Genomic DNA, 23,163 nt, shown 5'->3' with positions numbered 1-23,163 from the left:
AATTGCCATTCAAAATGTGAGAGCGCTGAAAGCTGAAAATTGGTCTTGGCAGGAAGGGTGTATAAGTGCCCGGTATTGAAGTGGTTAAAAAACTAATCCGAAACTAAATTAATGTTTCCGTTGTGCACGTTTCTAACATCCACCATCCACATATACAGGTATTTCAAACCTTGAATTATACTTACCATTTATTTGAATATTTAACTGATTGCTTCTCTTTTTCACATTACTGTTTAAAGTTTTTGCTTCACAATAATATTTCCCAGAGTCCTCCAGCTGAGCCTGTTGAACTCCATATTGGTTAGATAAAGTGAAATTCTGAACAGTCAGTTGATCTCTATAGAAAGCGAACTGAAGAGTCGCCTGTCTGTGTCGGCTAAGACCCAAGTCACATTTCAGGGTCATGTGATCTCCTTCCAGCACCCGGTTTGGTGTCATCTTTATTTCAGGAGCTCTGAATAGTTCTGTAAAACACAAATATCACACAGATTGGGCAAGTACTCTCCACATTATCAGCTCTATGCATTTAATGAACCGTCCAGCCCCACTGGCAGCAACCTAGAAAATAGGGATGAGCCAAACACCCCCCGGTGCGGTTCGCACCAGAACATGCAAACAAGCAAAAAATTTGTCTGAACACGCGAACACTGTTAAAGTCTATGGGACACAAACATGAAAAATCAAAAGTGCTAATTTTAACCACTTAAAGTCCAGGCCTCTTTTTCAGACTCTGTGTTTATAAGTTAAAAACAAGTTTTTTTGCTAGAAAATTACTTAGAACTCCCAAACATTATACGTTTTTTTTCTTCTAACACCCTAGAGAATAAAATGGTGGTCATTGCAATACTTTTTGTCACACTGTATTTGCGAAGCGGTCTTTTTGGGAAAAAATCACTTTTTTGAATAAAAAAATAAGACAACAGTAAAGTTAGCCCAATTTTTTTTATATTGTGAAAGATAATGTTACGCCGAGTAAATTGAAACCCAACATTTCACACTTCAAAATTGCACCTGCTCGTGGAATGGCATCAAACTTTTACCCTTAACCACTTCAGCCCGGAAGGATTTACCCCCTTCCTGACCAGAGCACTTTTTACAATTTGGCACTGCATCGCTTTAACTGCTAATTGCGGTATCATGCAATGCTGTACCCAAACAAAATTTGCATCCTTTTCTTCCCACAAATAGAGCTTTCTTTTGATGGTATTTGATCACCTCTGCGGTTTTTATTTGTTGCTCTATAAACGGAAAAAGACCGAAAATTTTTAAAAAAAATGATATTTTCTACTTTTTGTTATAAAAAAATCCAATAAACTCAATTTTAGTCATACATTTAGGCCAAAATGTATTCGGCCACATGTCTTTGGTAAAAAAAATTTCAATAAGCGTATATTTATTGGTTTGCGCAAAAGTTATAGCATCTACAAACTAGGGAACATTTTCTAGAATTTACACAGCTTTCAGTTTATGACTGCCTATGTCATTTCTTGAGGTGCTAAAATGGCAGGGCAGTACAAAACCCCCCCAAATGACCCCATTTTGGAAAGTAGACACCCCAAGCTATTTGCTGAGAGGCATGTTGAGTCCATGGAATATTTTATATTTTGACACAAGTTGCGGGAAAATTACAAACTTTTTTTTTTTTTTTTTTGCACAAAGTTGTCACTAAATGATATATTGCTCAAACATGCCATGGGAATATGTGAAATTACACCCCAAAATACATTCCGCTGCTTCTCCTGAGTACGGGGATACCACATGTGTGGGACTTTTTGGGAGCCTAGCCGCGTATGGGGCCCCGAAACCAAGCACCGCCTTCAGGATTTCTGAGGGCGTAAATTTTTGATTTCACGCCTCACTACCTATCACAGTTTTGAAGACCATAAAATGCCAAGATGGCATAACCCCCCCCCCCCCCTCAAATGACCCCATTTTGGAAAGTAGACACCCCAAGCTATTTGCTGAGAGGCATGGTGAGTATTTTGCAGCTCTCATTTGTTTTTGAAAATGAAGAAAGACAAGAAAAAAATGTTTTTCTCTTTTTAAATTTCAAAACTTTGTGACAAAAAGTGAGGTCTGCAAAATACTCACTATACCTCTCAGCAAATAGCTTGGGGTGTCTACTTTCCAAAATAGGGTCATTTGGGGGGGTTTAGTGCCACCTGGGCATTGCATGGCCTCTGAAACTGTGATAGGCAGTGAAGAATGAAATCAAAAATTTACGCCCTTAGAAAGGCTGAAGGTGGTGCTTGGTTTTCGGGGTCCCGCATGCGGCTAGGCTCCCAAAAAGTCTCACACATGTTGTATCCCCGTACTCAGGAGAAGCAACAGAATGTATTTTGGGGTGTAATTTCACATATTCCCATGGCATGTTTGAGCAATATATCATTTAGTGACAACTTTGTGCAAAAAAAAAATGTCTTTTTCCCGCAACTTGTGTCACAATATAAAATATTCCATGGACTCGACATGCCTCTCAGCAAATAGCTTGGGGTGTCTACTTTCCAAAATGGGGTCATTTGGGGGGGAGGTTTGAACTGTCCTGGCATTTTATGCACAACATTTAGAAGCTTATGTCACACATCACCCACTCTTCTAACCACTTGAAGACAAAGCCCTTTCTGACACTTTTTGTTTACATGAAAAAAAAAATTTTTTTTGCAAGAAAATTACTTTGAACCCCCAAACATTATATATTTTTTTAAAGCAAATGCCCTACACATAAAAATGGTGGGTGTTTCATTTTTTTTTTTCACACAGTATTTGTGCAGCATTTTTTCAAACACATTTTTTTGGGAAAAAACACACTTTTTTAAAATTTTAATGCACTAAAACACACTATATTGGCCAAATGTTTGATGAAATAAAAAAGATGATCTTAGACCGAGTATATGGATACCAAACATGACATGCTTTAAAATTGCGCACAAACGTGCAGTGGCGACAAACGAAATACATTTTTAAAAGCCTTTAAAAACCTTTACAGGTTACCACTTTAGATTTACAGAGGAGGTCTACTGCTAAAATTACTGCCCTCGATCTGACCTTTGTGGTTATACCTCACATGCATGGTGCAATTGCTGTTTACATTTGAAGCCAGACCGACGCTTGCGTTCGCCTTTGCGCGAGAGCAGGGGGGGACAGGGGTGCTTTTTTTTTTTTTTTTCTTTATTATCTTTTTGCTTTTTTGATCTTATTTTTAAACTGTTTCTTTCATTTTTTTTTTAATCATTTTTATTGTTATCTCAGGGAATGTAAATATCCCCTATGATAGCAATAGGTCGTGACAGGTACTCTTTTTTGAAAAAATTGGGGTCTATTAGATCCTAGATCTCTCCTCTGCCCTCAAAGCATCTGACCACACCAAGATCAGTGTGAGAAAATGCTTTCCCAATTTCCCAATGGCGCTGTTTACATCCGGCGAAATCTAAGTCATGAAATGCTCGTAGCTTCCTATTTCTTAGGCCATAGAGATGTTTGGAGCCATTCTGGTCTCTGATCAGCTCTATGGTCAGCTGGCTGAATCACTGGCTGCATTCTCAGGTTCCCTGTTGGGACAGGAGAGCCAGAGAAAAACATGGAAGACGGTGGGGGGGGGCATTTCTTCCCACTGCTTGTAAAAGCAGTCTAGAGGCTAATTAGCCGCTAGGATTGCTTTTACATGAAATCCGACCGTTGGCTGAAAAGAATGATACCAAGATGATACCTAAACCTGCAGGCATCATTCTGGTATAACCACTCAAAGTCCAGCAACATACCAGTACGTTGCTGGTCCTTGTTAGGCATATATTGTAAACTTTTTGTTCATGCAGCCTGTGGGCTGAACAAAAAAAAGATATTGATCAGTGGGTATGCCCACCATTAGAATACCTCCCTTCATCCACCCACTTCTAATGATGGGTATACATGCAACATTTATATATGCCGAAGCATGGGGGCATCTGCCCCAAAAGGTAGGAGCAAATCGCTCCTCCGCCCCTGCTGCCCCCATGCTTTGGCATATATGCTCTTTTTTTAACTGTGGTGGTGAAATCACCTCCTACAGTGTTGGAGTCAAGGCTTTATGTATCGTGGGAGCAAACGCTGTTGGTGTCAAGATAAATAAATCCGTGCCACTGAATGGTGTACCTGCTAAGCAAATGATGGTTAACAATAAAACAAAGTAACATTACAGTATAACAGTAATACTTACCTGCAAAGCAAATACAAAAAAAAATAGTAAAAAATAAAACATTTAACGCAACCTGTGCCTAAAATATATATATGCCGAAGCATGGGGGCATCCTCCCGCATAAGGTAGGAGCAAATCGCTCCTCCGCCCTCTGCTGCCCCCATGCTTCGGCATATATGCTGAAGTATGTAACTGTGGTGGTGAAATCACCTCCGACAGCGCTGGAGTCACGGCTTTATATATTGTGGGAGCAAACTCTGTTGCTGTCAAGATAAATAAATGCAGCTGAATTGCGTACCTGAAAACAAAAAAATGGTTAACAATAAAACACAGAAAATAGTAAAGTATAAAAAAATTGCATATCTGAAAAGCAAACATGGTAAAACATAATAACAATAAAACATTGCAGAATAGAATACATTAAAAAAGAGCAGAACAATAGAAAGAGAATAGAGAGAGAGAGAACAATAAAACGACAACTATTTTTGTTTTTTTTTGTGTTTTTATTTATTTTACTTTGTTTTTTTTTTTTTTACACTTTTTTTTTTAACTATAACTTTTGTAACTGGTACCAGGTTCGGGTCTCTCAAAATGCAATGGCATCTTGGGAGACCCTGTGTTAGTGCTGTACCCTACACTAATACTCAACTAGTGAATGGTAGCGTTCAAAACATTTACCAATGCAAAGACCAGGATTGTCAGGACAGGAGGGACAATAATAGCGGGTGTCACGCCTATATCCGCGCTTACTGCAGACACGACATCTTCTTTGAAGGGCTCGTTGGGTAGGGGCACTCGGGAGGACATACGGAAAATGCCTCTCATGCAGCTGGCTTACTGCATTTGGTTGGGGAAGGTGAGGTGGAGCACCGTTTGGAAACAGAAGGGCTCTGACGATCTCTTCCTGGAATTTAAGGAAGGATCCAGTCCGTCCTGAAGCTCTGTATAGCACATGAGCGTTCAGCAAAGCCAATTGAAATAAATAAACAGACACTTTTTTGTACCAGCGTCTGGCCTTACAGGCAACTAGGTACGGCGCCAACAACTGGTCGTTGAGGTCCACCCCTCCCATGTTAAGGTTATATTCGTGGACACAGAGGGGTTTCTCCACAACACTAGGAATTTGGACCGTCGTGTCTGCATGAAGGGAGGTAAGAACGAAAACATTCTTATTATCCCTCCACTTCATAGCAAGCAAGTTATTACACTTCAAGCAGGCTCTCTCCCCCAGCCTAAGACAGGAATCTACAAGCCGCTGGGGAAAGCCCCGGCAAATAGGTCGCACGGTGCCACATGCTCCAATCTGATGATCAAAAAGGTGACTAAAAAGTGGCACGCTCGTGTAATAATTGTCCACGTACAAGTGGTATCCCTTTCCGAATAAGGGTGACACCAAGTCCCACACTATCTTGCCAGCGCTTCCTATGTAGTCAGGGCAGTTTGTCGGCTCTACGTGACTATCTTTGCCCTCGTAAACCATAAAACTACATGTGTAGCCTGTGGCCCTGTCACAGAGCTTATACATCTTGACCTCGTATCTGGCACGCTTGCTGGGAAGGTACTGTTTGAATGACAAGCAGCCAGAAAACTTAGTCAGGTACTCATCAACGCAGACAACTTGATGGGGAGTAAACAAGTATGCAAAACGTTGGTTGAAGTGGTTTACGAGGGGCCGAATTTTGTAGAGCCGATCATATCCAGGGTCTCCATGGGGACGACAGAGTTCATTGTTGTTGAAGTGCATGAACCACAAAATCTGCTCGTATCATGCCCTGGTCATGGAGGCAGAGAACAAGGGCATATGGTGAATTGGGTCAGTGGACCAAAATGACCACAACTCACTCTTTTTATTTATGCCCATGTTGAGGGAAAGGCCCAGAAAGATCTTAAATTCGGAGACCGTAATTGGTCTCCAATCTCTGGCAAGGGAGGACTGGGAAATAGTGGCGATGTGTTGACCAGCGTACAAATTGCTTTGGTTCACAATAGATCTATAGAGATCTTTAGTGAAAAACAGCGAATAAAAATCAACTGTTTCCACCTAAATGCCGGGTTGGCCAGTGAATGGGGGAAGTACGGGTGCTGCAGAAGTGGTGGGTTCCCAATTAGGATTGGTGAATGCAGCAGGAAGGGCACTATGGGCACGACGGGCCTGTGTTCGTCTTCTTATTGGTGGTGTCGGGACACTACTTGTGCTTGCCACCTTACCAACTTGAACTGCACTTATGGGACTCGCCACGTCACCAAGTGTTACTGCAGTGCTGGATGTACGACCAGGGTGTACTAGGCCGCTGGTGCTTGCCAGTTCACCAGAAGGAATAGCGGTGCTAGTACTGCTCTGCTCCATAGGAGGGACCTGCGATTCTTGCACCTCAACAACAGCAGAAGAAGATCGGGGTCTGGTATGCCTGACCTTGGCAGGGACCACAACTCCGTCGTTAGAGCTATCTGTCATGGAGCCGCTGTCCTCTACAGGATCGTATTCTGAACCTGAATCTGACAGATGAGTGACTTCATCTTCACTATCTGTCATGCTCAGAAACGTGTAGGCCTCTTCACTAGTGTACCTTCGATTTGCCATTTTGGGCTCTAAATTTAGTGGTACACTAGTGAGACTCACAGGCAAAAAAGCTCCTGACTGTCAACGACTGTATAAAATGCTACCAGCAAAAACTGTTAGCGATCACAAGGATCAGGCCTGACTCTGCGAACGCTGCAGTTATGTGTGTTTAGTGTTTTGTAAGTGACAGTGATCGATCGATACTGCACTTGGGTGGGCTGGACTGGGCCGGGCCAAGGGGCAAAACGCAGGTGCTAGCAGGTATCTGGGCTGATCCCGCTAACACTGCATTTTTGGGAACCCTAAACTGCTGGAGACGCTAGTATAGATCTGATCAAATCAGATATTGATCTGTTCAGATACTATACCACTAAGGGAGATGTATGCTGCGTGCGTGGGTGTTAGCGATACTGGCGCTAACCTGACGCTGCCTGGGGCGACGCAGACCCTATCTGACCCTAAAACTTAACTTATATCACCACTGAGCGATCAGGGGGTTAAACCTTTATTAGGTAATAAACGGCAGGTGCCCTGAAACTATAAAAAATAAACTAACTAACCAGCGTCACCCGTAACACTTATACAGTGATCACTGGTGAAAGGGTTAACTAGGGGGCAATCAGGGGGTTAAAACCTTTATTAGGTAGTATATGGGGGTCCCAGACGATATAAAAAGCTGACGGCGAACCTATATACTTACCTCCCTAACTAGCGTCACCTGTGACACTAATACAGCGATCAGAAAAACAATTGCTTAGTGACACTGGCGACGGGGGGTGATCAAGGGGTTAACCTTTATTAGGGGGGTTAGGGGGGTATCCTAGACCTAAAGGGGGCTAACCCTAACTGCCCTACCACTTATAACTGTCACAAACTGACACCATTGCAATAATCAGAAAAAATAAAAAACTGCTATTGGTGTCACTGTGACAGGGAGTACATGGGGGTGATCGATGGGGGGGGGGATGGGGGGTGAAATGTGTGCCTAGAGTGTTCTACTGTTAGTGTGGTGTTTGGTGCAATTACTTGATGTCTTCTCTCCTCTGTGCCGGAATGGAAAAGACCGACTCGAGGAGAGATGACATCACTTCCTCTGCCGCTGTTTACATTTCAGAGGCAGAGGAAGAATGTCATTGGCTGGGAGCGATCGCGAGGGGGTGGCCACGAATGGATGGCCTCCCCCTCACCTCTGATCACTCGGGGAAAAATGCTGACCGCCTCGGGCACTGGGGGGTGGTCCGTTTGGACCCCCCGCCCGTGGGAGGCAAGAAACGTACCCATACGTTACTTTGCCTGCCCGTGCCATTCTGCCGCAGTATATCTGCGTGAGGCGGTCGGCAAGTGGTTAAAAATCTCCATAGGCAAAGCTTAAAAAATTCTACAGGTTGCATGTTTGAGTTACAGAAGAGTTCTAGGGCTAGAATTATTTCTCTCGCTCTAGCGATTGCGGCAATACCTCACATGTGTGGTTTGACCACCATTTTCATATGCGGGCGCTACTCACGTATGCGTTCACTTCTGCACACGAGCTTGTCGGGACGGGGCACTTTAAAAAACATTTTTTTTTTATTGTTTATTGTACTTGATTTTATTTATTTTTTCACTGTTTTTTTTTTTTTAATTGGGTCACTTTTATTCCTATTACAAGGAATGTAAACATCCCTTGTAATAGAAAAAAAGCATGACAGGACCTCTTAAATATGAGATCTGGGGTCAAAAAGACCTCAGATCTCATATTTGGACTTAAATGCAATAAAAAAAAAAAATGTTGTCATTTGAAAAAATGACAAAAGAAAAATGTGCCTTTAAGACGTATGGGCGGAAGTGACTTTTTGACGTCGCTTCCGCCCTGCTATAGTATGGAGACGGGTGGGGGCCATCTTCCCCTCACTCGTCTCCATACCCAGCCACGGACATATGGGTCTGGGCAGGAAGGGTGTATAAGTGCACTGTATTGAAGTGGTTAACAAACTAATCCGAAACTAAATAAATGTTTCCGCCATGCACATTTCTAACATCCAACATCCACATATACAGGTATTTCAAACCTTGAATTATACTTACCATTTATTTGAATATTTAACTGATTGCTTCTCTTTTTCACCTTACTGTTTAAAGTTTTTGCTTCACAATAATATTTCCCAGAGTTTCCCAAAATTTACTTCTGTGTGCGTTACTGCCAGTTAACTGCCATATAGTTCTGTGTGCGTTACTGCCAGTTTAGGGCCATATAGTTCTGTGTGCATTACTGGCAGTTTAACGCCATATAGTTCTGTGTGTGTTACTGCAAGTTTAATGCCATATAGTTTTGCGTGCGTTACTGCCAGTTTAATGCCATATAGTTCTGTGTGCGTTACTGCCAGTTTAACGGCATATAGTTTTGTGCGTTACTGGCAGTTTAACGCCACTTACTGCTGTGTGCGTTACTGCCAGTTTATTGCAATATAGTTCTGTGTGCGTTACTGCCAGTTTAACACCATATAGTTCTGTGCTTCACTGTACATTTGACGCAATATATTGCAGTATATTATAGTGTATCCGTGGAGTGTGTCTGTGTAGTGTGAGTACTCAAATTAAAGTGCACCAAACACCTCTTTACATCGATTAAAGTGCATCTACGTACAGATTTCAACTTCTTCTTTAAATTTGATTATAAGCACTGCCCCCTCCCTCCCTATAATGTCTGGGAGGACAACAAGGAGAGGCAGACGTTCTCTTGGCACTGTAAGGGGGCCAGCAACAAATGTGTCCACAGGTAAAGGTGAACGTGGTGGTCCCTCCTCAGGCAGGGCATCATTTACTCTGTTTAGTGAGTTTGCCTGTGTTATCCAGCATGCTTTCAGAACGGGCATTCATTGCTGCAGGAGGTTTAGTTATTGATCATAGAACGCCTCTGTCCACAGACTCCATGGACCATTTGACTTTTATAAAAATGAATCAATCCTAGATTACCAGCTATCAAGCCCCTAATGCTGATGTCACTGATTAAGTCTTTTTGGGATGTGGAATCTCTGCAGGACTTCGAGGCTGCCTAGCTTTGAGGGTGTTCAATCATTTCATCTGGAAGAATGTTTTTGGTATAGGTTTCATGGGCACAATTAAAACCCAAAGACCAATTTTTCAGCACCTGTTCGACAGGTGCATATCATTGCAATTTTTTACAGCAAGGCCAATTCTTGTTTTCATCAAGAGTACCTCTATAGCGTTATGGTGGGAAGGCACCACCGACACTCAAAGACAATTTTTATGCACCTGTTACTTCTACCAAAGTCAAAGTAACACCAGAATGTATCCAAAAAATCTCTAATCTTGTTCTCAGTGCACTACATTGTGGTCTCATCATACACACTGGCTCCCCAGCTGTTGCTGAGCAAAATAAAGGCAGCTTGTAGGGAAAATTTCATATTTTTTTGGCTTTATAAATGCAATTATCGCTGCAGCAGATACAGATCTGCCACATAACAGGTAGACTAAGGGGACCCCCCAGGCACTATATTGGAAGGAATTTTTTATTTTTATGCTTTCACTTTAAAAATAAAAAATAAATCACTGCTCCTTTAAAAATTAAGTTTTTCACAACCTTTTTTTTTTTTTATTGATACATGTCCCCCAGGGCAGGACCCGGACCCCTATAACCATTGTATGCCTAATTACTTGCATATAAGCCTTCAAAATTGGCACTTTTGATTTTTGACGTTCGGGTCCCATTGACTTTAATGGGGTTCGTTATTCGGATTCGAACTTTCGTGGTGTTAGAAAGTTCTGGTGCAAACTGAACAGAGGTGTGTTTCGGCCCATCCCTAAATACCACCAAAAGTAGACATGTGCAGAATGGATAAATGTGTTTAGTTTTGTATAGGGATGAGCCAGCGGTGTTCGTTTGCTTGTAAACCAACCTGAACATATAGGGCATTCATGGAAAATTTGAGCGCCGCTGAATGCCCCATAATGCACTGCAAGATCACAGTGCATTGACGTCTGATGATTGGCCAAAGCATGCACCTGACCTGCATGCTTTGGCCAATCACAGTGCACTCTGCTGTACCAGATTACCTGTCACCATCAGAGTACCTGTCACCATCAGAGTACCCGAGTACCTGTCGCCATCAAGGTACCCGAGTACCTGTTGCCATCAGAGTACCCGATTACCTGTCACCATCAGAGTACCTGTCGCCATCAGAGTACCCGTGTACCTGTCGCCATCAGAGTACCCTGAGTACCTGTCCCCAGCCCATCAGAGTACCGAGTACCTGTCAATATCCCATCAGAGTACCTGAGTACCTGTCACCAGCCAATCAGAGTACCCGGTACCTGTCACCAGCCCATCAGAGTACCCGAGCACCTATCTCAAGCTCATCATAATACCCAAGTACCTGTCACCAGCTCATCAGAGTACCCAAGTACCTGTCACCTTCAGAGTACTCTGAGTACCTGTCATCATCAGAGTACCCGAGTACCTGTCATCATCAGAGTACCCGAGTACCTGTCACCAGCCCATTAGAGTACCCATCACAAGCCCATCTGAGTACCCGTCACCAGCCCATCAGAATACCAGAGTATCTGTCTCCAGCCCATCAGAGTACCCGAGTACCTGTCACCAGCTCATCAGAATACCCGGGTACCTGTCACCATCCAGTCAGAGTACCAGAGTACCTGTCACCAGCCAGAGTACCCCGTACCTGTCACCATCCCATCAGAGTACCCGAGTACCTATTTCCAGCTCATCAGAGTACCCAAGTACTTGTCACCAGCCCATCAGAGTACCCGAGTACCTGTAACCAGCACGTCAGAGTACCCGAGTACCTGTCGCCAGCCCATGCCTCATAGATGGTGGGGTGATTTCTTTTCAAAATTGTGTCATTTTGTGGGTGTTTCCATTGTCCTAGTGCTCCAGGACCTTCAAAAGCGTGATAGGTCATCAGGAAACTAAATGTGTAATTTATGCTCCTAGAACGCCTGAAGGTGCTCATTGTATGATGGGTCTCTCTATTTGGCTAGGCTGTGTAAAAGTCTCACACATGTGGAGTAGCACACTGTGTTTTGGGGGGTAATTTTTGCTATGTACATGCTATGTGTTAGAAATATCTTACAAATTGACAACTTTGTGTAAAAAAAAATTTCTTTCCATGTTTTTCAAAGACTTTTGGAAAAAATGAACTGTTCAAAAGACTCATTATGCTTCATAGAATATACGTTGGGGTGTTAGCTTTCCAAAATGGGGTCATTTTGTGGGTAATTAAAAAAAATAATAATTTCTTAATTTTCCCAAGAATTGTGGGAAAAAAATTACAAATTACAAAAAAACTTGCCATGCCTCTTACTAAATACCTTGGACTGTCTAATTTTCAAACATGGGTCATTTGGGTGGTATTTGTACTATCCTGACATTTTAGGGCCTCAAGAAATGAGAAAGGCCATCAGTACATCAGGTGTGATCAATTTTCAACGATTTGCATTATAGCTTGTAAACTCTATTGCCCCGTACACACGATCGGACATTGATCGGACATTCCGAGAACAAAATCCATGGATTTTTTCCGACGGATGTTGGCTCAAACTTGTTTTGTCTACACATACATGGCAGCCAGGAGGAGGCAGGGGTAAGTGGCAGCCAGGAGGAGGCGGGGGTAAATGGCAGCCAGGAGGAGGCGGGGGTAAGTGGCAGCCAGGAGAATGCCGGGCCCAGTAGGAGCCTCACAGAATCGCAGGTTCCTCCCCTCCGCCTTCCAAACAAAAGACCCGGGAAGGGGAGTAACGTGCAGGATTCAGCACTCAGGCTGATTCAGGAGGCTTCTGCATCCCTCAGAGCCTTCCCCACTCATGAAGAGGCCTTTGCCTGCATGGCTGCCACAAAACTGAAGGAGAGTCAATGCCTCATGTGTGAGGACATTCTTTATAAAACCTTAACTATGGGGATGAGGGGCAAAATCACACCCGATACCCACCTGTGTGAGTTGGACCATCCTCCTCCCCCTCCTCCTGCCACAACTCCACCACCACAGACACAGCCTGGAAGGAAGCGTGGAAGGAAGACCAGAGAGTGATGACCTGGGTTCAGTCTGGTCTAACAAAAGATGCAGGCTCTTGTATGACCACAGCCTGGCGACATACATGTCCTCTGCTGCTGTTCATGATCTCTTGGACTTCTGGACCAGATTGTACTCCCTTAGATATGGACTCCTCAGGCCACCAATTTTTCAGTAAAATAGTTAATGTGTGCCTTGGGGGACAAAGGCTTCGCCAATTTCTGCTGTTTCTCCAGCGTTGCCTCCCTCTTTGTTTGGTTATGAGCCCTTAATAAATTTTTGTTTTGATTTATTATACTCGCCTATGTATATTTTTCTTCAAAAAGGACAGTTTGTTTGTGAGGAGGCAGGTAAATTTCAAATATACAATGTGAAATTAACAAGAGACACCAACACCAAACAACCTCCTTGAGATTAAATAATACAAGATAATAATCGTGTTGTGGTAACTTGACACACAAAACACACCCAAAAATATTCTGGAGTAAAAAAATAAAAATAAAAGAAATAAACAGGATCAGGTTTGAAAAAAATACAAACCAAAAAAAATAAAAAATGTTTTGGTCAGATGTGACAAATCAAAATATATTGATGAAATCACGATAAATAAGAAAGAAATAAGTTTGTGAGAAGTCTGTGTGAATATGAGCAGCAAAACTACTTAATTCTTCTAGAATTATAAAGAAAAAGAGAGTGTGCTGCATTAATCAATTTAAAACATTGCAGCGTGACAAAAGTGCTATATCCATTCCGAACGCTAATTTTACCAGACCAAGCAGTTCCGTCTCGGAATTTATTCTGAGCATGCGTGGCACTTTGTGCGTCGGAATTGGCCACACGAGGTCGGAATTGACGCAACCGGATTTTGTTGTCTGAAAATTTTATAGCCTGCTTTCAAACTTTGTGTTTCGGAAAATCCGATGGAAAAAGTCCGATGGAGCCCACATACAGTCGGAATTTCCGACAACAAGCTCCGATCGCACATTTTCCGTCGGAAAATCCGACCGTGTGTACAGGGCATCAAACTTTCACACCAAATAATATACACTTATTTGGGTTATTTTTTACCAAAGATATGTAGCAGCCCAAATTTATGAACAAAAATGACTTATTTACAAAATGTTATCACAGAAACAAAAAAAGTGTTTTTTTTTTCAAAATTTTCGCTCTTTTTTCACTTATGTCGCAAAAAATAAAAAACCCAGTGGTGATTAAATACCACCAAAAGAAAGCTCTATTTGTGTGAAAAAAAATGTTACAAATTTTGTTTGGGTACAGTGTTGTATGACTGAGTAATTGACATTCAAAGTGTGAGAGCGCTGAAAGCTGAAAATTGGTCTTGACAGGAAGGGTGTATAAGTGCCCGGTATTGAAGTGGTTAACAAACGAATCCGAAACTAAATTAATGTTTCCGTCGTGCACATTTCTAACATTCACCATCCACATATACAGGTATTTCAAACCTTGAATTATACTTACGATTTATTTGAATATTTAACTGATTGCTTCTCTTTTTCACATTACTGTTTAAAGTTTTTGCTTCACAATAATATTTCCCAGAGTCCTCCAGCTGAGCCTGTTGAACTCCATATTGGTTGGATAAAATGAAATTCTGAACAGTCAGTTGATCTCTATAGAAAGCGAACTGAAGAGTTGCCTGCCTGTGTGGGCTAAGACTCGAGTCACATGTCAGGGTCATGTGATTTCCTTCCAGCACCCGGTTTGGTGTCATCTTTATTTCAGGAGCTCTGAATAGTTCTGTAAAACACAAAGATCACACAGATTGGGCAAGTACTCTCCACATTATCAGCTCTATGCATTTAATGAACCGTCCAGCCCCCTAGAAAATAGGGATGAGCCAAACACCCCCCCGTTTCGGTTCGCACCAGAACATGCGAACAAGCAAAAAATTTGTCTGAACACATGAACACCGTTAAAGTCTATGGGACACAAACATGAAAAATCAAAAGTGCTCATTTTAACCACTTAAAGACCAGGCCTCTTTTTCAGACTCGGTGTTTACAAGTAGGGATGAGCTTCGCGTTCGAGTCGAACCCATGCTCGACTCGAACATTGCCTGTTCGATCGTTCGCCGAATTGCGAACGATATGGGCCGTTCGTGCCAAATTTGTGTGGTGCATCACGACCCATAATTCACTGCGGCATCGCAGTGCATTGTTGGCTGATGATTGGCCAAGCATGCACTATGACCCACATGCTTGGCCAATCACAGCGCCGTCAGTAGAGAGAGCTGTAATTGGCCAAAGCCAGGGTGACTTTGGCCAATTATGGCTCAGGGGGTTTAGAACACGCCCCACACTATATAAGGCCGCCTGCACGGCAGCCCTGTGTAGTGTGTTCCGACGTGCTTAGAGAGAGAGAGAGAGAGAGACAGTGTCATTCATTTGAGTTAGATAGATTAGGCAGGACAGTCAGTGAGTTAGCTGCACTTACGTAATATTGTGTATATATATGCATCCCAGGTGTTGTATATATATATATATATATATATATATATATATATATATATATATATATATATACACTGTATTCAGTTTAGCTAGATCCGTTCCTGTTATCTTCCTACTGACAGGCAGGCTTGTCTTGTTGCAATATTTACAGCTACCTGAAGAAAATTGCTGGTGTTCTTTTGATCCTATTAGTACCACAGTCAGGCAGCTAGACTATTTACAGTTAGTGTAGTGCGTCCTCCTCACAGTGTTCAGTTAAAGCTACAAGTTAGTTTAGTGTGACCTCTGCACAGTGCTCAGCTAAAACTACAAGTTAGTGTAGTGCGTCCTCATCACAGTGTTCAGCTAAAACTACAAGTTAGTGTTGTGTGACCTCTGCACAGTGTTCAGCTAAAGCTACAAGTTATGCCGCGTACACACGGTCGGACTTTTCGTCTACAAAAGTCCGACAGCCTGTCCGACAGACTTCCGGCGGACTTTCGGCGGACTTGCAGCAGACTTTCTAACGAACGGACTTGCCTACACACGACCACACAAAAGTCCGACGGATTCGTACGTGATGACGTACACCGGACTAAAATAAGGAAGTTCATAGCCAGTAGCCAATAGCTGCCCTAGCATGGGTTTTTGTCCGTCGGACTAGCACACAGACGAGCGGATTTCGGGGTCCGTCGTAGTTACGACATAAAGATTTGAAGCATGTTTCAAATCTAAAGTCCGTCGGATTTGAGGCTGAAAAAGTCTGCTGAAAGTCCGGAGAAGCCCACACACGATCGGATTACCAGCCAGCTTTAGTCCGTCAGCGTCCGTTGGACTTTTGTAGATGAAAAGTCCGACCGTGTGTACGCGGCATTAGTGTAGTGCATCCTCCTCACAGTGTTCAGCTAAAGCTACAAGTTAGTTTAGTGTGACCTCTGCACAGTGTTTAGCTAAAGCTACAAGTTAGGGTAGTGCGTCCTCCTCACAGTGTTCAGCTAAAGCTACAAGTTAGTGTAGTGCGTCCTCTCCACAGTGTTAAGCTAACACTACAAGTTAGTGTAGTGCGACCTCTGCACAGTGTTCAGCTAAAGCTACAAGTTAGTGTAGTGCGTCCTCCTCACAGTGTTCAGCTAAAGCTACAAGTTAGTATAGTGCGCCCTCCTCACAGTGTTCAGCTAAAGCTACAAGTTAGTGTAGTGCGTCCTCCTCACAGTGTTCAGCTAAAGCTACAAGTTAGTGTAGTGCGTCCTCTGAACAGTGTTCAGCTAAAGCTACAAGTTAGTGTAGTGCGTTCTTCGCATAGTGTTCAGCTAAAACTACAAGTTATTTTTTTGTGAACTCTGCACACTGTTCAGCTAAAGCTACCTGTAGAAGGTTGGTGGTGTTTTCCTGATCCGATCACTACCGCAGGCAGCTAAATAAGCTACAAGTTAGTTTTTTGCGAGCTCTGCACACTGTTCAGCTAAAACTACAAATTGGTGTAGTGCGAGCTCTGCAGAGTGTTCAGCTAAAGCTACCTGTAGAAGGTTGGTGGTGTTTTCCTGATCCTATCACTACCGCAGGCAGCTAAATAAGCTACAAGTTCGTTTTTTGCGAGCTCTGCACAGTGTTCACCTTAAGCTACCTGTAGAAGGTTGGTGGTGTTTTCCTGATCGTATCACTACCGCAGGCAGCTAAATAAGCTACAAGTTATTTTTTTGCGAGCTCTGCACAGTGTTCAGCTAAAGCTACAAGTTAGGGTAGTGCGTCCTCCTCACAGTGTTCAGCTAAAACTACAAGTTAGTGTAGTGCGACCTCTGCACAGTGTTCAGCTAAAGCTACAAGTAAGTGTAGTGCGTCCTCCTCACAGTGTTCAGCTAAAACTACAAGTTAATGTAGTGCGACCTCTGCACAGTGTTCAGCTAAAGCTACAAGTTAGTGTAGTGCGTCCTCCTCACAGTGTTCAGCTAAAGCTACAAGTTAGTTTAGTGTGACCTCTGCACAGTGTTCAGCTAAAGCTACAAGTTAGGGTAGTGCGTCCTCCTCACAGTGTTCAGCTAAAACTACAAGTTAGCGTAGTGGGACCTCTGCACAGTGTTCATCTAAAGCTACAAGTTAGTGTAGTGCGTCCTCCTCACAGTGTTCAGCTAAAACTACAAGTTAGTTTTTTGTGAGCTCTGCACAGTGTTCAGCTAAAGCTACCTGTAGAAGGTTGGTGGTGTTTTCCTGATCCTATCACTACCGCAGGCAGCTAAATAAGCTACAAGTTAGTTTTTTGCAAGCTCTGCACAGTGTTCACCTAAAGCTACCTGTAGAAGGTTGGTGGTGTTTTCCTGATCCTATTACTACCGCAGGCAGCTAAATAAGCTACAAGTTATTTTTTTGCGAGCTCTGCACAGTGTACAGCTAAAGCTACAAGTTAGGGTAGTGCGTCCTCCTCACAGTGTTCAGCTAAAGCTACAAGTTAGTGTAGTGCGTCCTCCTCACAGTGTTCAACTAAAACTACAAGTTAGTGTAGTGCGACCTCTGCACAGTGTTCAGCTAAAGCTACAAGTTAGTGTAGTACGTCCTCCTCACAGTGTTCAGCTAAAACTACAAGTTAGTGTAGTGCGACCTCTGCACAGTGTTCAGCCAAAGCTACAAGTTAGTGTAGTGCATCCTCCTCACAGTGTTCAGCTAAAACTACAAGTTAGTGTAGTGCGACCTCTGCACAGTGTTCAGCTAAAGCTACAAGTTAGTGTAGTGCGTCCTCCTCACAGTGTTCAGCTAAAGCTACAAGTTAGTTTAGTGTGACCTCTGCACAGTGTTCAGTTAAAGCTACAAGTTAGGGTAGTGCATCCTCCTCACAGTGTTCAGCTAAAGCTACAAGTTAGTGTAGTGCGTCCTCCTCACAGTGTTCAGCTAAAACTACAAGTTAGTGTAGTGCGACCTCTGCACAGTGTTCAGCTAAAGTTACAAGTTAGTGTAGTGCGGCCTCCTCACAGTGTTCAGCTAAAGCTACAAGTTAGTTTAGTGTGACCTCTGCACAGTGTTCAGCTAAAGCTACAAGTTAGGGTAGTGCGTCCTCCTCACAGTGTTCAGCTAAAGCTACAAGTTAGTGTAGTGCGTCCTCCTCACAGTGTTCAGCTAAAACTACAAGTTAGTGTAGTGCGACCTCTGCACAGTGTTCAGCTAAAGCTACAAGTTAGTGTAGTGCGTCCTCCTCACAGTGTTCAGCTAAAACTACCTGTAGAAGGTTGGTGGTGTTTTCCTGATCCTATCACTACCGCAGGCAGCTAAATAAGCTACAAGTTATTTTTTTGCGAGCTCTGCACAGTGTTCAGCTAAAGCTACCTGCAGAAGGTTGGTGGTGTTCTCATACTACAGGCAGGCAGTTGATTTTGTTAGCTGCAGTATCAGTATATATATATATATATATATATATATATATATATATATATCCCAGCTTAGTGCAGCTACAATCCATTAGTATGTCTGGAAGGTCAACAAGGAGAGGCAGACAGTCACAAGTAGGGATGAGCTTCGTGTTCGAGTCGAACCCATGTTCGACTCGAACATCGGCTGTTCACCCGTTCGCCGAATTGCGAACGATATGGGCCGTTCGCGCCAAATTCGTGTGGCGCGTCACGGCCCATAATTCACTGCGGCATCGCAGTGCATTGCTGGCTGATGATTGGCCAAGCATGCACTATGACCCGCATGCTTGGCCAATCACAGCGCCGCCTGAACAGAGAGCTGTAATTGGCCAAAGCCAAGGAGGCTTTGTCCAATTATGGCTCAGGGGATTTAGTACACGCCCCACACTATATAAGGCCACCTGCACGGCGGCCCTGTGTAGTGTGTGTTCCGGCGTTCATTAAGAGAGAGAGAGAGACAGACAGTGACATTTGATTTGAGTTAGATAGATTGGGCAGAACAGTCAGTCAGTTAGCTGCACTTACAGTGTATTGTGTATATATATGCATCCCAGGTGTTGCATATATATATATATATATACACTGTATTCAGTTTAGCTAGATCCGTTCCTGTTATCTTCTAGACTATTTACATTTAGTGCAGTGCGTCCTGCTCACAGTGTTCAGCTAGATCCGTTCCTGTTATATTCCTACTGACAGGCAGGCTTGTCTTGTTACAGTATTTACAGCTACCTGAAGAAAATTACTGGTGTTCCTTTGATCCTATTAGTACCACAGTCAGGCAGCTAGACTATTTACAGTTAGTGCAGTGCGTCCTGCTCACAGTGTTCAGCTAGATCCATTCCTGTTATCTTCTTACTGACAGGCAGGCTTGTCTTGTTACAGTATATACAGCTACCTGAAGAAAATTACTGGTGTTCTTTTGATCCTATTAGTACCACAGTCAGGCAGCTAGACTATTTGCAGTTAGTACAGTGCGTCCTGCTCACAGTGTTCAGCTAAACCTACAAGTTAGTGGGGTGCGTCCTGCTCAGTGTTCAGCTAAACCTTCAAGTTAGTGCGGTGCGTCCTGCTCACAGTGTTCAGCTAGATCCATTCCTGTTATCTTCTTACTGACAGGCAGGCTTGTCTTGTTACAGTAAATACAGCTACCTGAAGAAAATTGCTGGTGTTCTTTTGATCCTATTAGTACCACAGTCAGGCAGCTAGACTATTTACAGTTAGTGCAGTGCGTCCTGCTCACAGTGTTCTGCTAAACCTACAAGTTAGTGGGGTGCGTCCTGCTCACAGTGTTCAGCTAAACCTACAAGTTAGTGGGGTGCGTCCACCTCACAGTGTTCAGCTAAACCTACAAGCTAGTGGGGTGCGTCCTGCTCACAGTGTTCAGCTAGATCCGTTTCTGTTATCTTCTTACTGACAGGCAGGCTTGTCTTGTTACAGTAAATACAGCTACCTGAAGAAAATTGCTGGTGTTCTTTTGATCCTATTAGTACCACAGTCAGGCAGCTAGACTATTTACAGTTAGTGCAGTGCGTCCTGCTCACAGTGTTCTGCTAAACCTACAAGTTAGTGGGGTGCGTCCTGCTCACAGTGTTCAGCTAAAGCTACCTCTAGAAGGTTGGTGGTGTTCTCATACTACAGGCAGGCAGTTGATTTTGCTAGCTGCAGTATCAGTACATATATATATATATATATATATATCCCAGCTTAGTGCAGCTACAGGCCATTAGTATGTCTGGAAGGCCAAGAAGGAGAGGCAGACAGTCACAAGCCAATAAGAGAGGGCAAGCAGGCTCTGTGTCAAGTGCTGGTCGTGGAGACGGTGCATCCTCATCAGCACGTGGCCATGGGACACGCTTGGCCTTTTTTTCGGCAGCTGGCCATGTTGAGCCGCAACATGCGGAAGACTTGGTCGAGTGGATGACCAAGCCGTCCTCATCCTCCTCATCCTCTCTCACCCATGCCCAGGGTACTTTGTCTGGCAAAGCAGCGGCCTCTTCCCTCGGCTCAATGTCATCAGTGACTCCTTCCCTAGCCCCACCATGTCCTCCTGAGGAGTCCCTCGAACTCTTTGACCACAGTGTTGGTTACATGCTCCAGGAGGATGCCCAGCGTTTGGAAGGCTCTGATGATGATACTGAGCTTGATGAAGGCAGTAACACGAGCACGGACAGAGGGGGTGCCCAAGAAGGACAGCAATCTGGCAGTCATGCTCCCCCTGCTGCAGCATACTGCCAGGTTTGCTCCAGTGATGAGGAGGGAGGGGATGATGAGGTCACTGACTCAACGTGGGTGCCTGATAGGAGAGAGGAGGAGGAGGAGGAGGAGGAGGCGGCACATCACCAAGGAGGCAGGATGCCCTCCAGGGGCCAGCCTAAGGGCAGCACATTGACTGCATCACACCCCAAAGCTCCACATGTGCAGGGCGCTGCAGTCTCTGCGCGTTATTCAAAAAGTTCTTTGGTGTGGGCCTTTTTTGAGACGAGTGCATCAGATCGCACCGCTGCTATTTGCAACATATGTCTCAAGCGTATCTCGCGTGGCCAAAACATCTCCCGCTTGGGTACCACATGCTTGACCAGACATATGTTGACCTGCCATGCAGTTCGTTGGCAAGCATATCTAAAAGACCCACACCAAAGAACAAAGAGGACCTCTGCTTGCTCCTCATCAGCTGAGATTTCCAACCCCACTAGACCTTCAGTCCTCTCTGAGACCTGCACTGAGAGGAATGAAGGTGTAGAATTAGGTGTGTCACAGCCACGTACTTGTGGGCAATCTGATTTTGGTACACCGACGTCAGATTGTACCAGGCAAATTTCCCTGCCCCAGCTGCTGCACTGCCGAAAGAAGTTTGCTCTCAGCCATCCACATGCCCAGCGGTTAAATGCTAGCTTGGCAAAATTGCTAGCACGTCAACTGCTGCCTTTTCAGTTGGTAGACTCTGCCCCCTTCCGTGAGTTTGTGGAATGTGCGGTTCCTCAGTGGCAGGTACCCAAACGCCACTTTTTCTCACGGAAGGCGATTCAGGCTCTCTACCAGCATGTGGAAGGCAATGTCCATGCCTCGCTGGACAGGGCGGTCAGCGGTAAGGTGCATATTACCGCTGACTCATGGTCCAGCTGGCATGGACAGGGACATTACCTAAGTTTCACGGCGCATTGGGTGACTCTGCTGGCAGCTGGGAAGGATGCAGGACAAGGTGCAGTAGTGTTGGAGGTTGTTCCGCCACCACGCCTCCAAAATGCTAATGATTGTGACACACCTCTCTCCTCCACCCCCTCCTCTTCTTCCTCCATGGCCTCTTCCTCGGAACCAGCGGTGCTCCGTAGTCGTTCAAGGGGCTACGCAAGTACGCAGGCCAAAAGATGCCATGCGGTGCTTGAGCTGGTGTGCTTGGGGGACAGGAGCCACACTGGGGCAGAGGTTCTGTCAGCTCTGCAGGGGCAGGTTCAGAGGTGGTTGACGCCACGCCAACTTAAGGCAGGAATGGTGGTTTGCGACAATGGCACCAACCTCCTCTCTGCCCTCCGACAGGGACAAATGACCCATGTGCCCTGTTTGGCTCACGTCCTTAACTTGGTGGTGCAGCGGTTCTTGGGCAGGTACCCGGGCTTACAGGATGTCCTGAGGCAGGCCAGGAAAGTCTGTGTGCATTTCCGCCGGTCATATAATGCCAGTGCTCGGCTGACGGACCTCCAAAAGGAGTTTAACCTGCCCAAGAACCGCCTAATCTGTGACATGCCCACCAGGTGGAACTCAACGTTGGCCATGCTGCAGCGGCTGCACACGCAGCAGAGGGCCATCAATGAGTACCTGTGCGACTATGGCACCAGGACAGGGTCAGGGGAGCTTGGGTTTTTTTTCCCCACGCCAGTGGGCCATGATCAGGGATGCATGCACTGTCCTGTCACCATTTGAGGAGGCCACGAGGATGGTGAGCAGTGACAGTGCATGCATCAGTGACACTGTCCCCCTTGTCCACCTGTTGGAGCACACGCTGCATGGAATAATGGACAGGGCACTTGAGGCAGAACAGAGGCAGGAAGAGGAGGACTTCCTTAGCTCTCAAGGCCCCCTTTATCCAGACAGTGTTCCTGCGTGCCCGCCGATCACACAGGAAGAGGACGAGGAGGAAGAGGAGGAGGAGGAGGAGGAAGATTGTGTCAGTATGGAGGTGGAGCCTGGCACTCAGCATCAGCAGCAGTCTTTAAGGGATCAGTCCCAAGAAACACATGGACTTGTACGTGGCTGCGAGGAGGTGGCTGCGGACCATGTCGTCCTTAGTGACCCAGAGGACTCCGGACCGAATGCCTCAGCAAACCTACGCTGCATGGCCTCCCTGATCCTGCAAAGCCTGCGTAAGGATCCTCGTATTCGTGGTATCAAGGAGAAGGACCAATACTGGCTGGCAACCCTCCTTGATCCACGTTACAAGGGTAAGGTTGCGGACCTTATCTTGCCATCGCAGAGGGAGCAGAGGATGAAACATCTTCGGGAGGCCTTGCAGAAAGGTCTGTGCAACACGTTCCCAGAGACTGGGAGGTTACAAACTCCTGTT

The 23,163-nt window shown here is 44.7% G+C and overlaps 1 protein-coding gene across 1 annotated transcript in view; it reads right to left on the bottom strand.

Moving 5' to 3' along the window:
• LOC141116639 (hemicentin-1-like) overlaps positions 1-23,163 on the bottom strand; it is a 198,634-nt gene that overhangs the window by 58,466 nt on the left and 117,005 nt on the right. The window contains exons 8-9 of the mRNA XM_073609031.1: positions 14,237-14,515; positions 186-464 (exon numbers count right to left, since the gene is read on the bottom strand). Coding sequence (XP_073465132.1) covers positions 186-464; positions 14,237-14,515 — 558 coding nt within the window. The remainder of the gene's footprint in view (positions 1-185; positions 465-14,236; positions 14,516-23,163) is intronic.

This window comes from Aquarana catesbeiana, linkage group LG13, assembly GCF_042186555.1.
Source record: "Aquarana catesbeiana isolate 2022-GZ linkage group LG13, ASM4218655v1, whole genome shotgun sequence".
Lineage (NCBI taxonomy): Eukaryota > Metazoa > Chordata > Amphibia > Anura > Ranidae > Aquarana > Aquarana catesbeiana.
Note: the sequence above shows the minus strand (reverse complement) of the source record. Positions and strands in the feature narration are given on the sequence as shown.